The following is an 18,033-nucleotide window of genomic DNA, read 5'->3' as shown; positions in this document are numbered from 1 at the left end:
TATTTCAATTACATATATGATAAAATTATTTTCAGTCTACTATTCAAGATCTGTTCAACATTGATCAATCGGAGAACGATGCATCGACGCGAATGGCCGAAGTGTTGGAACAGAATCGGGAACGAGAAAAAGCTTGGAATAAGGAATCAGTGGCAGGTTCCTTTCAGGGTGGTATATCGAATCAACATACGGAAGAAAAAGCAGCGATGGGTGCTCTCGAAAACGCTCTTGCTGCCGCTGAGGAAGATCTTGATGTTCAAGCTGCGAGAACCGCGAAAGCAGAAGCCGTCGCTGATCTTGCCGAGTTTGACGAGAACATTCCGCTGGAGGATGCCGATAAAGATGAAACGCAAGTCAGCAAGGCGGAGCAGGAACTTCAGAATCTAGTTGCTCAGGTAAATATTTCTTATCGATTCGGTAGATTAATCGAGTCGTTTTCATTCATAGATTATTCTCATTTGTAATGCTTGTATATTAATTCTAATATTTTATTTAGCTTACTCCAATCGAGAGATATGCCATGAGGTTCGTCGAGGAATCAGAGGGCGCGTTCTCCGCGGCACAGTTGGCCGCGGCGGAACGAGAGCTCGAAGAACAGAAAAAGGAGTGGGAACTAGGACGGCTGCGGGCGCTGCGCGAGGAGGAAGAGCGACGGATGCGGCTGGCCGACGACGACGAGAAGCCACTCACATTCGGCCGCGAGGATGCGCAGAATCAGGTTAATAGCACCGCCGCCAAGAGCGGCGGTTCTAAGCGATTAGTTAGTAAGAGGCTAGCTGTACCGCGTAGAAGGAGTTCGCGTAGACGTCGTGGTGGTAATAGAGTAGGACGTGCGCGTCTCAAATCTTCGGAGAGCGAAAACGAGACTACCAGCACCGAATCAGATTCGGAGTCGCAAGAAGAGGACATAGTCGAGGATAGTCTCGACGAGGAATCGAGTCACACAGAGAGTCAGAGTCAGGGAGACGAGGAGGAGGGAGAGGGGGGTGGAGAAAAGGAAGAAGAGGACGACGACGAGGAAGAGGAAGCTAGCGAGGAAAGCGAAGATGGAAGGGCGAACGATCGCGATTATTCCGAGCGAGGGGGAGGTTTCTCGCGGCGAAAGGGTCGTTTAGCAGGATCCGGTTCTTGCAGCCGAAATCACTTCGATCTAAATAGCCCTCGCACTAGGTCTCGCGGAAATGTACAAATTAATCTTTGGACGCTGGACGTGAGTCCTATTCTGCCTGGTGTAAAACCAAATTGTCGGCGACAACGCAAGAAATTTCACCGCGCTAAATCCGAGGAAACTCTTTTCTCACCATCATCGGACACGTGTTCTAAAAGGAACGTACGTATTAACACGAACGCTAAGGTTCAGTCTATCAATTCTTATCAAAATGCAAAGATCTCTGAAGTTGCGGAGGTTGAACGAAATTCGACAAAAAATGATACGGATACGATCGACTCGAATGGTGTTGAGCAACGGGTTTCTAATCCCAAAGTGGAGCAACCTGTCGACGATCATGTAGAGCCAATGACGCCAGGTGCTAAAACGCAGTCGGAACAAATAAGAACGTCGGAATCGAAATCATCGGATAATACAGAAGGAGTTAAGGAGAAAAACGATGAAAAAATCATAAACGGCACTAATTTAATCACAGTCTGCTCTGTTCAGGTAACACGGTGTTCGCAAAAAATGTTGCCCGCAAATTATAAAAAATTCGAATCAGAAGTGAATCGTAACGAGGATGCCGAAAATCTTGACATAAATGTCAGCGCGAGAAATTCTCGATTATCTCCGAACGCGACACAACCAGACGCGTCTTTGAAGCGCTCGAAAGAATTGACTGCCAAGTCCGAATTTGGGATGTCCGCCAATTCTTTGTGTAACAACGCGCGAGGAAAACTAACTGCCGCGACGTCGAGAGATTCGGGAAGCGTCGAATCATCTTCGAGCCGTCCGCTTTTACGATCTAAAACGTTACGAAACGCAAGTCCCGACGCGATTGATAAGATTTCTAAACCGCTCGCGATATCTCGCGTTTCAATCGCACAGCGAATCTCTAAAACGAATACCGATAATACTCGTAGTAATACGGTCGAGGATGAAGATAAAGACGGTACATTTGATGATAATAATGACAACGCTGAATCAATAGTATCCTCGACGCGAAAGTATACTAGTCAAAAACACAATTTAAAGAGTGATTCTCGCGAGAATTTAAACGTTACCTCATTACAAATATCGGAAAAGGGAACTGACGATTCAATATCAAATGTGTCGGATTCTCTAGGCGCATCCTCGGTAAAAAGCGAAACCAATTCGAACGAACCCAAATATAAGATACGAAGATTAGAAGTCATAATTCCGCGAAGCGTGATAACTCGCAGTTCAAAAATTCCTTCGGTTATCAGCAATCATTCTGAGGAGAATAATGCGCGGTTAACAGACGATAAAATCGATTCATTATCGGAAACTAAAAGCGGATCGCAAATGAAAACGAGTCAAGGAACGCGAAGAATTGATTTGTCGGGCTCACAGCACTCAGTTGCTGAACAGAGCAGAATCACGCGATCGATAGCTCCTCCGTTAACGTCTTCACCTTTAACTGGCGGTGACGAGGTGACCAATTCAAAATTGGCGCCTAAACGACGACCGGACACTCCCCTTCCACGGCCGGTTACTAGATCCGCGGTATTTGTGAATCCTACGAGAGTTTCGCCTAGTCGAAGCGAGAAATACGTGACGCGGAATTCAAAGCAGTGTCAGGACAATGGCCTGGTGAGTCCGGTGATATTCAGACGCAGTAAATCGATACCGCCAATGAAACCGGAAACATCCGCTAAGGAGACATCGGCAACGACGATGAAATGTCGTCCAGATACTCCACGACCTAACATACCGCCCAATTATAACAACGAACAAATTTCCAGAGTGACGCGCTCAGGATTGACTTTAAATTCCTCGGCCTCCTCGACAAAGTCGGCGTCGTCACCATTGTTTCCTCCCGCTGCTTCCATGTTTAAAACAAGTGTCAAGCAACCGCGAACTTCGCCAACGAGCAGCGAGAACGAAACTCCTACGAACTTGGTATCACCAACCTATGAGAAACCTCAGAGAACCGCCAAGGTCGTAGCTATTCTCAGTTTGGACACGAGAAATCATCATAATAGCAACAAGACTATTTCGTCGATTCAGACCAAGTCTGTCGCGAGTTGCGAGACGAAGAGCCAGGACAAAGAGCTTCTCGTGCCACGATTGTCGAAAGATCAGGAGACAGATCGCGAGGAATGCGATTCGCCTGATACCAAGTCCAGGAGACTGCGCAGGGAAACGAAACGCGCCAGAAATGCTACTTCGGGTTCGCTGGAAGATGAGAGGGGTAATTCCGACGACAGTAGCGATAAGGAACCGATACAGAAAAGATCTTTTCGCTCGCATCTCTCTCCCACGTCCTCCTCTTCCTCCTCTTCAACCGTCGCGACGACGCGCTCTGACAAATTGAGGAACGCCACAATATCTTGAGTCTCGCTAAAGTGTCATTGTGGTGATATAGTTGTCGTCGAAGACCTGAGTTTTTTCGTCAGGAATACTATCGCTATTCGATTACACGATCATGTAGTCGATTGCTATTATTGTCTACTATTCAGTCCGCTTATTGCGCGTGTGATGCCGATTTCGCGTTCAATATTTGTCGCATGATATTGTCTCGTCGTTAATGCTTCTTTTATTAATATTTTTTTTTATATCGTATGTGATATATATGACAAATTGGTAGCACTTTTGTGATATATACACGCATAATAACAAACACAAAAAGATAAGTTTTACATATATATAATTTTCTTTTCTCTCTCTTTATGTTATATATATATAAACTTTTTCGAGATTTCAGATTATAAAATTGAAAGCATTTCTTGTAGATTTGGATTTTTATTTATTTCTCTTGCGACGTAAGAAAGAAACGATTGCATCGTAAAAAAATTAAAAAGTAAAAAAAAATTGTAATTTGTGATAGTTCAGAAAAATCTATATATTTCAATTTGATTGAATCTCTTAGATCTTTTTTATTATTATTTCTTATATATACTTTTATCGAATTAATTTGAGAGCTCGTTTTTCTTATAAAGAAATTAAAATGCAAAAAGTAAGAAATAATAAAATAAAGATAGGAAAGTAAATTACTTGGGGTAAAATAACGCGTTTTATTTTTAAGATTATTATAAGAGAACGTTAATAAGAGATAAAAAATATCATGGCATAAATATGTGATTGAAAATCTTGATTTGGGGTTTTAGAAATGCTTGGCGATCACATAGCGGACTTGATTACGCGTCTTTTGTCCTTATCTCATATTTAGCGCTTAGTGTTGTTTGACTTTTACTTCAAAATAACATGGCAACTTTTATTGGAAAGAACGAAAACTCTAGACAAGGAACACATACATGAGAGAAGAGAAAAATGAACTACATAATAATTAAATTAAAAATTGAATAAATAAAATTCAAAATAAAAATAAAATTTCGAATAAAGGAAATTGTACGAAAAGCATAATCGAGAGACAACATATTTATATGTATAAGAAAATATATATAATTAACTGTGTGAGAAAAACTTCAATACAATAAAAGAGAGAGAAAGACTCTTATATTGAAAAAAATGAAAGAATCAAATAGACACGTTTAGCGCTAACGTGAGACATGAGTACGCATCTGTACATAATCACAATACAGTTACGATAAATAATGCGTTTCCTTTTCGGGTTGTACCGCGGGTACACGTGTAATATTTATAGCGTTGTAAGTTGTGTATCTTCGGTCCCGCCTTCCCACTCTCTCTTATCTCATTTTATTTTTTTTCGTTGTAAAGGTAGGATCTGTTTCTTCTGACTGCACTTTTCTATCATTCCTGATCTGTCTTGCGTTTGCCTCTCATTTACGCCGAATATAGCATATTGAATTAAAAAAAAAAAAATATATATATATATATATATATATATATATATATATATATATATATATATATAGAAAAGTGCAGACGGTAAAGACGGATTTTTAGGTACGCGTGCATGGCGATTTATATAAAATGGTGTGATGAGCGAAACGGACGTGTGTATTATATTAGGAAAGAATGAAACCAGTGTAAAACGTTAGTCGAGCGATTGTCTAGTGCGCCATCCGAAACCATTCATACACACACACACACACACATATACATATATATATAGATGAGAAATGGGAAAATGATATAAAAAAAGGGCATGGGATAAAGTGCGTGATTTGATTCCACTCTAATTATTTGTTTCAGCGATTAAGTTGAATTTATAATTAAATACGAAGGAGAGGTTTAATATCTGATAATTTAATTAAATAGTAATTAGAGTGATGAAGAATTGCGTGGTTTAACCGGTTTATTCGCGAGAAAAAGTTTCAGTCGTGCCGTCTTGAACTACGTAAATCACAGAACAATGACCTGATTATTATATTACGTATTATCGTATATGCGTAAGAATAACCTTCCTCTGCTCTTTTTCACTTGCCTCCCTCTGTTCCTCTTCCTTCTCCTCCTGAAACACATATACACACACATGCACATACTGTAATATTTAAGTTGCGTGCCTGTATTTTGTATGATCGAGCGAGAGTTCGAAGAAGAAAAAAATAAACGAGATATTCCTTGCTATATATATATTATATATAGAAATGTGTTCCCTTATTTCTTGATGCGTTTCCAAGTCTGTGTCGATCAAAGGTTCAGTTCCGTTTTGGTGTCAAATCATTCTCAGCTCAGTGTGCTTGTTTATATATTTATCGCGATTTACTAGAACTTTTTCTCTCTCGATATCGGTTTGGTGTGGCAAGGCTATCATGACCGCACATTTTTCGAGAAGAATTATGTATCTTAGTATATGCGTAGAGAAAGAAAAGAAAGAGCTCCAATAAAATTGTTCATAAAATGGCACCAAAACACTGCCTTTGCCATTCCAAACTTGGAGTCCGCAGCAAGATATAAGCAGGCACATGAGTGAGATACGTCATTTATGCGTTACGTCACACGTATCTCATCCTATATATATATATTTATGATAATAATATAATAGATAAAGGAATATATCGTGTGAAGAATTCGTTTCTTTTAGAATATTTAGGATGAGAGGAACGAGAACCTTTGAGCGTCTACAGGGTGTCCCATAACCATCGTCCTATATATATATTTAGTTTTTATTATGAATTTTCTTTATTATGAATTGAATTCAAATTGATTTCTTCTTGGAAATTTTTTTATTTTTTTATATTTTATTTTTTATATTTTTTATATTTAATATTAATATTTTTTTTCTTTGGAAAGAATTATAGAAACTAGAATTCTAAGTAGCTGAGATAAATTTTTAACAGTAACTATATATAGATTATATAATTTATTAACACATTATAATTATAACACGCAAAAAATTTATATTTTGATCATGGAGAATTATGTTTAAAATCTGAAAACTAACGAAAATATGGGAAAGAGTAGCCCTTAACGCGCTCTCTTCTTTCTCTCTTCCTTTTTATTTTTATTATTTGTTGAAAATTTGCTCGCGCGTTGAGTCCGTCCTATAGTGTCTCACAAAACTATCATTTATTATACTGTTACATCCATATATATATATATATATATATATATATATATATATATATATATATATGTATATGTATATGTATGTATGTATATATGTACGTATAATATTTATATTTATTTGTTAATAAGCCTTTAAAATTCATTCTCGTTATTCGTAATTTAAACAAAGGCAAAAATTTCTAAGTGAGTTTATTAATGATTAAAAGGATTAAAGATGGATTATTAAAAAAGATATCGATAGTGTGGAAAAATATAGCACACAAGTTTTAGCGAGCACAGGGACAGACTTTATATGGGAGCGAGAATTTTCATATGTCTCACGATCTAACTCATATTTAACTTTAATGTCTTACAGATTTGGTTATCGGAACATACTATGGAACAAATGCCGGTAAGTCCAAAACAATTTTATCTCTTATATAAATTTGCAGGAAAAATTAAGCAAGACATGAGAAAGATTACTATATATATTTTTATTTATTTATTAAATTATTAAATATTAATTATATATATTTTAATTTATTTTTTATTATAATTGATATGTTTTAATAATTATCAAGTTTTATTAAATATTTTAATAACTATTTTTTATTGTAATAAGAATTAAGAAAGAAAAAATTTTGGACGAGTTTGTGCAGGGACCAAAAATATAAAATCAATTTATTTATTAAAAAAAAGTTGCTAAATATAATATACATAGATGTAAATTTAGTATAATATACATTTAAAATTAAAGAAAAATAGCATACGATTATAGAGATGCTTAGAAAAAATAAAAATCTCTATTTTTGATTTAAAAAGAACTTTTGGAAAAATACAATTAATTAAGCTAAATTTTTTTTTTAGATGTGGTGCCCTCCCACTCCTCCTACGACGGATAATGATGTATATATTGATTACGCTATGAGTTTTCTTTACGAGGATACCCCCATGACAGAGGCTCAGCTACCTCCAATTTATGTGAAAAAGGAGCGGAACAGAAGCAGGATCGAGGCGGGTCTCACTGACGATGGTGAGTTAATTTTATTATATATTATATACAGTTTGAGGCAATAACTATTATCACTTTAAATATCTTCGAATCCATAAGATCCAGAAACAGATTTGTGTAATTAAAATTGCATGGTACAAAAGCTATCATATGACAATAACAATTTTTGTTCAGATGGAAGCGCTTCGGAAATATCAAGGACATTTTCATTTTTTTCAATTTTATTTTTTAAATAGAATCTTAATTTTTTTTTATATAAATTGATTCTTTGTAATAATATTTTGCGTAAAAAGTTATAAAGGTATGATGACCAAAAATTGAATAGTTTATATTTTATATTTTAATTTCAGAGAGATATTTTATATTTTAATTTTACATAATTTTGCGTAAACTATAAAATGTGTAAATGTAATCTTGTAAAATATTCATTTTTTAATTATTTTGCCTCAATATTTTGATGCATCATATCTTCATAACTTTCTCCACCTGGACAAAAATTATTATCATATGATAGCTTTCTTTGTAATATGCGATTTTGGTTACACAAACTTTTCTCTGATCCTTATAAATATATTTCGAATATTATTCATTTTCTGAAAATATATTTCAGAATGAAAAAATTAGTCTTGTCATCACGCATTTAAATAAATTTTTATTTATCTATCAGCATTGAAAATGAATAACTGAAAATATATAAATAAATCCAATAACAAAATTTCAACTTGATCAAAAAGTTGTTACCTTATAACTCAACAAAAAATTCAATTACTAATTGCTTTTCTCGTAGGTTGCCGACCTATTAAGATGATGCGGCACAAAGAAGAGTCCGTGTATGCGCCAAGGTCTCTCTTCGATCGACCCTCACCGGCGTTGATGAAGATGCGTCGCGATATGAAGCTGCACAAGTATCGCGCGATCGTACGTCCACCGGTGACGGTGTTGAAGAACTCTTCACATGTCACTAAGAACTCACCAGAACCGGATCATGCGATAGACTGGTTAATCTACGAAGAATGGAGTCTTCTACATTCCATCCAAAGCTATCAGGGCTTACCATTGAACACGATAATCCTCTCGCCGGGTCATACTCCCAATTGGGACATGGTAGCCGACTGTGTCAATAATGGCACGCGATTACATAGATCGCCCAAGCATTGCAGAGGCAGATACGAGTCTGTGATAATACCAAGAGAAGAGGGTAAATTACTGTACGATACTCCTCCGAAGAAGCAAAAGAAACAGAAGGGAAGCGTTTACAAAACACCGCAAGTCTCCGAGGTGGGTTATTTACTCTAACACTGATAAATTCGGTGATAAGGAAAGTGTCGTAATTGAGAAATTGTAATTTTATAGAAAAATTTATCTGTATTTGTCTACGATAGTTTTTTCTATTCTCTCCAGGCGAAAATTTCTCCTTTATCAATTATACGATAAAAAAATTATATAGGAACTGTAATATAATCGATATCTTTTGTTTGACTTCTTTCAGCAGCAAAGTAAAAGCAACAGACCGATGAGGACATCACAATTGCACAATCAGGACAAGAATAATTCGTTCACGTTAATGGGTACTCAGAGATATGAGACTATAAAATCAGTATCTAATAAACGAACACCTACCGTAAAACCACCGTTAATCGTGAATCCACTGTTGAGGAGTCCGACCATTGCAGCTGCCCTGGTCGAATGTGGTATACAAATCGATAATCCGATGGTACCAGTGGACGTCGCTACGCGACGTGCAGATAGAATTGCCAAAGAAAAGATGAAGCATACGGTTAGTAGTGTAAAATATGTAAAAAAATAATTTGCATTTTTTATATAACAAAATTAATAGAAATACATATAACAATATATTCAAGCATTTAATTTTTTCAAATTTGTATTAAACTCAAGCCATAGAATCAATGTAATTTTCAACAAGTATAATTTTCCTTTGCTATATTAACACGTCACAAATAGAAATATTTGTTAATTAAATTCGTAGGTTTTTACTCCGGAACAGCAACAACAAGTCGCAGCGCGGCTCTTACAACATCAGCAGCAGCAGCAACAAGTCGCTCAGCAGCAGCTCAAGCTGCAACAGCAGCAGCAAACTCAACAACAGGCTGGGCAACAAGTAGTCACAAATTCTGTTGGATCTCAAATGCATCAGCTGACCCAAGCAATTTCAAATGTAAACAACGCTGGCGCTATGACCAGCGCAAAGGCCGCTGCGAATTTAACCAATGTGGCAACTACTACGGTGGTTACTACGACCGTGAAGGCTCGACCTGGTGGAAGTGGGCAAGTAATCATACAGGACACAAGAACAACATCGGCAAACGCTGTGAATTTGCAACAAGCCGCTCAACGAATTGTCACAGGCGGTTTAGCATCCACGGGTCAAGCTTCCGCTAATACGGCGGGTAGTCAAAAGGGAGGTTTGGTAGGCGTCACAATGGCCACGACAGGAAATAAGACCCCAACGGCGGCACAGTTGCAATATTACAGACAGCAACAAGTACTGCTGCGCCAACAACAACTCAACAAGGTATTGCAGACGCAAACTACTGGTGGTCAAAAGTTATCCGTTGCAATATCGACTACGGCAACAGCAGCGGTGCAACAGCAGCAGCAGCGAGCGGCGACAGCGGCCAATTTAATGAAGCAACAGGGTATTCCCACAGTGGGCACTGCGACAGCACAGACGGGTGTAAGCAAACAAACAATGGCCAGGCCTGTATCCGAAACAGAAATGGCGTTAATAAAGCGACAGGCGCTACATCAAGCAAAGACTGCGGCCGCAGCAGCTGGACAGGTGAGTGTCTTGTGATACAAAGACAAAGGAGACATTTTTTTTTAAATATAAATATAGCAAGATAACAAAATTATAAAATGTTCGATCTATTCATTCTGCATGTTGAGCGAGAATCTTATATTTTTAACTCGTGAAAGTAATCGATTGATTTTGCTGCAGATGTCTTCAACAGGCCTTACACCGGCGCAGATATTTGCCCAGGCCGGTTTGCAGGTACAACAAATGGGTACTTCTGCGAGTGGTACTCCGGTGGCGACTTTGGTTAAGGCAGCCAATGTGACGGGTGTTCGTACCGGGACGCCCCAACAAATTCGTCAGCTTGCACTTCATCCACAGATTATCGCTCAAAGGAAACTTGCAGGGCAGAAAGTCGCTGCGCAACTCGGTAAGGGAGGTATGCAGACGCAACTGATTGTGCAATCGCCGAAATCACTACCTGTGTCAATGCAGCAGATCCAGCAGGTGATAAAACAGGTGCAACCTCCGGCGGTACAACAATTTCCCCACGTATGTAAAACACTTATAGAAATAGAAGATATTGCTTTTCTTTTATATTTTTCAGTATTGCAATCCGTTTTGGTATCGCAAAAAAAATTGTTCATAAACTTGCTATTTCGGTCTTCTCATTAAATTCTTTGGATATCTCTCGTAAAAGTTATCCGCTGGAACTAATAACGATTTTGATTATTATTGGAATTTGAGAGGAGAAAAATATATTAAATATCTATTAAATATCTTTTTTAGAGCAAGAAATTATATTTTAGACTAAAATATATTTGAGCGAGAGACATATACATCCACGAGAAACGACTGGTGAATAGATTGATTAATAAAATGATGCTATTTTATAATCGCAGGTTTCAACTGGACAAACGGCATCTCAAGCTAATCCGATAGTACTAGCTAAATCACAACTGCCGACCCGTGTGATACCAGTTGCATCTGGATCCTTAAAACAGACCATTCAAGTAGTAACTGCTAATAACGCACAGTTGCGGCAGGCTATGCCTATTCAAGGAAAACCGATCGCTAGTGCAGTAAGACGAAGTCCCGGTCCAGGTTCCAGTCCAGGTCCGGGCTCGGGTTCCGCTTCCGGTTCTACTGCCAGTGCGGGTGCCAGTCCTGGCATAGGTGCTACCTCTTCATCCGCCATCCCGAGTTTGGCTTCTTCACCCGGTCTTGGTCAAGTGAGATTACAAACTATAGCACATTCGCAACAAATGCAGAAACAGCAGACCCAGCAGCAGCAACAGTCTCAACAGGACGCGCAACAAAAATAGCTTTGTATCACAATCAGACGGCAATCCTTTAAATTGAATTGGGAAATTCAGAAAGTGTATTGGTTTCGTGTATATATATTAAAAAGTTTTGCAGATATTTGTGTTAAAAATTAATTTTAGAAGCTTTTTGCTTGAAATATACATAGAAAAAGATAATTAGGAAATATTTTTTAATTAAGAAATATGAAATGTTTTAGGAATGTATGTGTGGTTATTAACAAAAAAAAATATTAGTTTTAAATAAAATATTAGCTTGAATATTTTTAATTAATTGTTAATGGAAATGAAGATTCAAATATGCTGAATCTTTTATAGACAAAGTAGGAAATATTAATTTGCCAAAGTAGAAAATAAAATATTTAAATAATTTGGGTTGATTATTGGCAAAAAAAGAAAGATTCTAATTCACTAAGAATAAAATATTAAATATTCTGGTCAATTAATGAAAGAGATAAAAAAAAATTAATGTTATTTTCTTTAAATAAATATTAATATAGACATATATATGTGTAAGTTTCTGACTTTCTCGATTCAATTAAACATTGAAAAGATTTTTTTTTCTTTTTTTCATGTTATAATCCTAATATTAGATGGGAATCTGAAGTTTGACAATGATAGCATAACACATATTAAAGATATAATATAAAGCATTCCAAGATTTGCTGCAAACAGTCGTATCTTGATGTTACATTTTGTGTCATCACAATGTAAAAAAATAAATTACAAATGGGATAAGAGAATCGGTTTATATCGTTTTAACGTCACCATTTTATTTTTGTTTTTGTAAAAAAGCAATAATTAAAATTTTTAGAATTTTTTTTATAATATCTTGAAACACAATAGCAAAATGAATAAATATTGAACGATGTTTAATGCACAATGTGAAACAAATTATTAATGTAAAAAAAAATAAGATATTCAAAGAAAATTGTTATGGATCAGTTTTCAATGTTGAATTATTATTACGTTATAAAATATTATAAAATATAAAATATTTTAATTTTAAATTTCAAATTTATATTATAAACGGTCTAAATATTTACAAGAATGAATATCAATTGAGTGTTACTAATAGTAAAAGTTGGATATACTAGTGCGCATTGATACATATAAAGATTATTGTACATAAATTTACAGTGGCATACATAATTAAAAAAGTAAAATCAAGAGATACAATAGTCTTGGTCAAGTACAACGCAGCGAGACGCACCTTGTATTAATACTAAGAGCTATCATTACTGTTATTTACGAATGATGATAATAATTTATACTATTGTTTTAATGTTTTTATTATTTTTGCTTGCATTATAAATTTGTGTACGATAACCTTTAGAATGCACTACTGCGGTCTAGTACATCCAACCGAATTTATTATAAGTCAAATTATCATTTACTTATTATGAAACAAACGTATCTGTATCGCGAAAATGAAAACATTATTCTTCTTTTTCTTTAAATACTATTTAGTGCAGCGTGCGATATTTTTTAAAGAAAAGTTTTTTGGAATTCTGAGCAAAAAGCATAAAGCGGTGAGTAAATACAGCGAAAAATATTATTTCCGCGATTAAAAATTCAAATAATTTTAATTTTTATAACAAAATTCTGAGGAGGTTTGAAAAGAGTGAATCATCTAATTTTAAACGATTGAATTTTTACAATTGTTATTGTGAACAAAACTTGTTAACGAGATCTTAATTTCTCTTTAAGTATTTTTATACAAAATTAAACTCGCCAAGATTATGATTGGTCAATTATCTATTTAATTTGCAGGCGGAACCCGTTATATTTTTGTTCGTAGTAATCGTTGTAAAAACTGTTCTACATTATCGAATTAGATGATTTACTTTGTCTATTATATATATATAAGTACTCATGATGTAAAATATTTGAACTCTATATTGTATATATTTTATAGAAGATAATAATGCGCCTGGTATACTATATATATATATTCTGTAATAGATCATAGTGAAAAAAAATACTTAATATATCGTCGATGAAATTACATGAAACAATTAATCCAAGCAATCTTCGAGAGATGTTTAAAAATTGTGTCTAAAAAACTCGGCTAGAAAATTAAGATGTTTCTTAGATGCTAAGAAAGATTGGGAAAATCAGAGCGTCCTCTATACAAAGATCGAAAAGATTAGGACTTTTATGTTATTTAAAAGATCCCTAAACAATTAAGACATTCTTTAAATGTCCGAAAAAATGGATTTGAAGAATTTTAGAGCGCGCTTTTTTTTATGTCTAGATGATATCTTAGAATATTATTTAGACGTCTCTTGGAGACTTACAAATTGTATCTCTGTATTTATGGTTGCTCGTAGGATATAGTAAAATTATTCTGAGAACGCGATGTTTATATTAGGACCGTTACAAAGTTACACGCGGTACGATACAGGGTTTCCATTCCGTTTACGTACAGTGCAAATCCATTTGGATGCAAGCATGTGACGTTTTCGAAAGAAAAATTTGTGACGTTTGATTACAAGAGCAAACATACGACGAGGCAGAAGAGAGATAATTATTTCTCAAAAAGATATTTTTTCTTATATATAAAGAAGAGCAAGTAATCCCAATTAAATGTCTCATTCTATACATTTGATTAAGAAGATATAGTTTACATGTGTCAAGCGAAGTTGACATATTGAATCAATCTTAGATGCATCATATGATACATTATTTTCTTATAATATTTTGTTCTGTACGACACCCTGTACGTATGTACAACATGTATGTATATATGTATGTATAATTTGTGTATTATAAGTGCTGAAATAAATCTCCTAAAGCAACGAAGCAGCTGAGAATGAGGATTTACTTTTATTTCGAGTTTAGAAAATTTATACATTAGCATCAATTTACATTTTTTTTTAATGTAATGACATCTTTAAACGTGAAGACTACGTCTTTACATTAAAAAGACATAAAAAACATTATGTTTAAAAATAAATTATGAAATATAAAGCATTTACAATTTTGAAGTTAAAAATTTACAAGATATTTAAAATGCAATAAAAAACCACATACGTTTCGTGTATTGTAAATGCTTTATGTTTTATAATTTATTTTTAAACAAAATGTTTTTCATGTAATGGCGTCTTTTTAATGTAATGACATATTCTTCCCGCTTAAAGACATTTGAATTTTTATATAATTTTTAATACATATAATATTTAATACACATGGGGGAAAGATTAATTTTAGGTATGAAAAAAGGACCTGATTTATTACATATCCTTATTGCAGCCAAAAATTTGTGTTTGAGACCGTCTTTCGAAAGTCTAGCAATTGCCATCATACAGATTTTAACATCAGACTCTTGTGAAGATCTCAGCTTCTTGAAATTAATTTAAAATTAAAATTTCTATTTCTTGTGTATCTTCTTGATTAGGTAAATAAATATCTTGGTTATATATAAAGCTTTAAACATTTTGCAATAATAATTGAAATCTTTTTAAGAATTATTTTCTTGTTCAATAACTTCTTTGTCATCAAACGTACAATTTTTTAACTATTTAAAAACTAGGAAATTTTTGGACTTCTCTTTTTTTATTTACTGAGAGAGATATTTCTATATAAATGCTTGTAAAAGAAGTAGAAATGATATAACATTTTTATGTATATATAATTGTATATCAGTAAAAATAAATGCTATATGTTATTTTCAGTGAAGACATTAAGTCATTGTATAAAAGTTAGTAGTTAGTATCACTGAATTGATATTTTAATTGCACTTTGCAAATATAGTTGTATTGGTGGACAACTGTATACATTTTCTTTTTTTCCAAACTATTATTATAAATAAAAAGTTTGATATTTTTTACTACAATTATTTTATTACTTATATCTTTTATTTGTTATTAAAATTTATATTATCACAGTTGAAAGGAATCTCGAAACGTAGTTTCTAATATAAATTTCGTTTCTTTTAAGGAGAGTTTGCTGTAAGGATATAATATTAAATTAATAAATTATCTTTTATATAATATATATTAGAAATTTTTAATCTAACAATAAGTGTATTTTACAAATTTTGTTATCTTATTGATAAATTCGGTCAGATACCGATAATTATTATGTTGTAAATGGTAGAATTATTTGATTCTTTTCTAATGGCTGTAAATACTCGAAATCAATTTAGACATATATTATAAAAAATAAAAGAAAAAGATGACATCAATCAATTAAAATTAAAAAGACTTCAAGAACGCAGTAATTAGGTTGAGTTTGGAAATTTCATCTGAGTACACTCGCCGAGGCTCGTACCATTTGGGAATGGGGGGGAGGGGGGTATCAAAGTGGAATTGGAGTCGTTCGGAAACAGTATATATTCGGTGCACTTTCAGGGGAAAAATTATCTACCCTGAATATGTATATAAATTAAAAAATATATACATATATATCGAATTATATAATATATATTTGTATATTTGTTACAGTATCGTAAAATTACTTAGAATATGCGCGACTGAAAACAATTAATGAATTAATTTAATAAATAATTCGAAAACTATGTTAATAAGTTATGTTGAAAAATTGTATGTTGGAATTCTAGTTTTCTGATTTTTCTACTTCTTTATGATTTACGACAATTTTTTTCAATACTCTATATTTACAAAGTATTTAAAAAAAGCAATTATATGGTAGATAGTACATACACAATACTAATTGTAAGTGAAAAAGGTCGAGTAAATATATAAGTCGAAAATTCAATCGTTTCAGAGATATAAACAATTTTGTATATTACTAAATGACTTTTTATTAGCCTCTGATGTGTCGATGAAAAAAATCTGTTCAAATCTTTATTTCGATATTAACAAAAAATATTTCATATATCTTTCTTCCATTTTATTGCACGTTTGGTATCTTTTTCTTACAGAGTCACGAACTCTCTCAAAAAATTCAGGCCTTTGTCGGATTATTTCATAAGCACGCTTGATTTGATCGTAACTTTTCTAAGTCATTTATCGGTAAAATTTCTTATCGGAATAAATAAATAATAACGAGGCTTTCTCATAAATAATAAAAATGGCAGTAGAGAGCAAAAGAGTACATCACAAAACTTATGATGTAACTGAAGGTATTATGCAGATCTAAGAATAAAATAAAAAATTTTTGGATATAATGAACAAAATAATTTAATACAAATTCATAAAATCAATAATCAAATTATAATTTTATTTCTATTTATAATTTGATTATTGATTTTATGAATTTGTATTAAATTATTTAGTTCATTATATCCAAAAATTTTTTATTTTATTCTTAGATCTATAATACTTTCAGTTAGGTACATCATAAGTTTTGCGATATACTCTTTTGCTCTCTACTGTCATTATTATTAATTTATTTTATTATTTATGAGAGAGCCTTGTTATTATTTATTTATTCCAATAGGAAGTTTTACCGATAAATAACTTAGAAGAATTACGTGATCAAATTCAGCGTGTTTATGAAATAATCCAACAAAGGGCTGAATTTTTTGAGAAAGTTCGTGACTCACTAATAATTCTTCTTCAGCGCAAATAAATATAAAATTGATTCGGTATCGGTGGTAATATATTAGTCGTTAAAAAACATAAACTGACCTCGGTAAAATAATTAGTCGCAAAAATGGTATAAACATACAAAAAAATAATAACGTTTATCGCAGTTATCTAAGATTACTCAGCGGTTGCTAAGCCAGGAAGTATTTTTTCGTAATTAGATATGGAGAATAGTGACTCGATTTTAGTGCCAGTTGAATCCTGGAAATGTTTTTAGATATTCATATAGACTAATTTGGAGTAATCTAAGTCACTAAACTGTACAATAGATTTTCTTAATAATTACTTACAATGTCGAATAAATCCACTTCCTATCGGAAGTAAATTTCGTATGCGACATGTCAGAGATCAATAAATCAGTCATGATAGTAATATAATAAAACCGCTATTTAACTATAATAACTGTGTGTGTTACTGATGATTATTAATTACAAAAGACCGATCGAGAATGTGCTAAGAGCAATATCTTAAAGAAATTTTAGTGTAAAGTAACGAAATAAATATATCATGTGCTGACCAGTTTTACATTGATTGTTATAATGAAAATATTTTTCTGAATATATACGCTAGATCAGCATGAGGAAAAATGTAATCAAATTAACATTTAAAAGAATATTTAGAAAGTTAGATTAATTAATAGTTGTGTTAATTCTTATTAATTTAATTGATTTTAATTTATTAGTCAAATACATATTTAATAATTTTAACTATATCTGCTCTCGTTCCTATTAAATCTCCAACCGTATTTATTAGCACGTTTATAGATATTTTAATTGAGAATTTTAGATGAAGGAATTTTTATC

At 33.4% G+C, this 18,033-nt stretch overlaps 1 protein-coding gene across 6 annotated transcripts in view; it reads left to right on the top strand.

Moving 5' to 3' along the window:
• Dom (domino helicase) overlaps positions 1-14,480 on the top strand; it is a 38,254-nt gene extending 23,774 nt beyond the window's left edge. For 3 of the 6 annotated variants that reach the window (XM_072891111.1, XM_072891110.1, XM_072891112.1), the window contains exons 25-26: positions 36-395; positions 497-5,686. In XM_072891111.1, the coding sequence (XP_072747212.1) occupies positions 36-395; positions 497-3,508 (3,372 nt within the window). In that variant the 3' untranslated portion in view covers positions 3,509-5,686. Of the gene's footprint in view, positions 1-35; positions 396-496; positions 5,687-6,962; positions 6,999-7,453; positions 7,620-8,385; positions 8,877-9,087; positions 9,376-9,585; positions 10,399-10,557; positions 10,906-11,255 lie in introns of those variants that run through there. The other 3 variants (XM_072891115.1, XM_072891116.1, XM_072891114.1) reach the window with 3 other exon arrangements.
• Positions 14,481-18,033: the final 3,553 nt, after the last annotated feature.

Source organism: Anoplolepis gracilipes, chromosome 4, assembly GCF_047496725.1.
Source record: "Anoplolepis gracilipes chromosome 4, ASM4749672v1, whole genome shotgun sequence".
Taxonomy (NCBI): Eukaryota; Metazoa; Arthropoda; class Insecta; order Hymenoptera; family Formicidae; genus Anoplolepis; species Anoplolepis gracilipes.
This window is presented reverse-complemented; position numbering and strand designations above follow the sequence as displayed.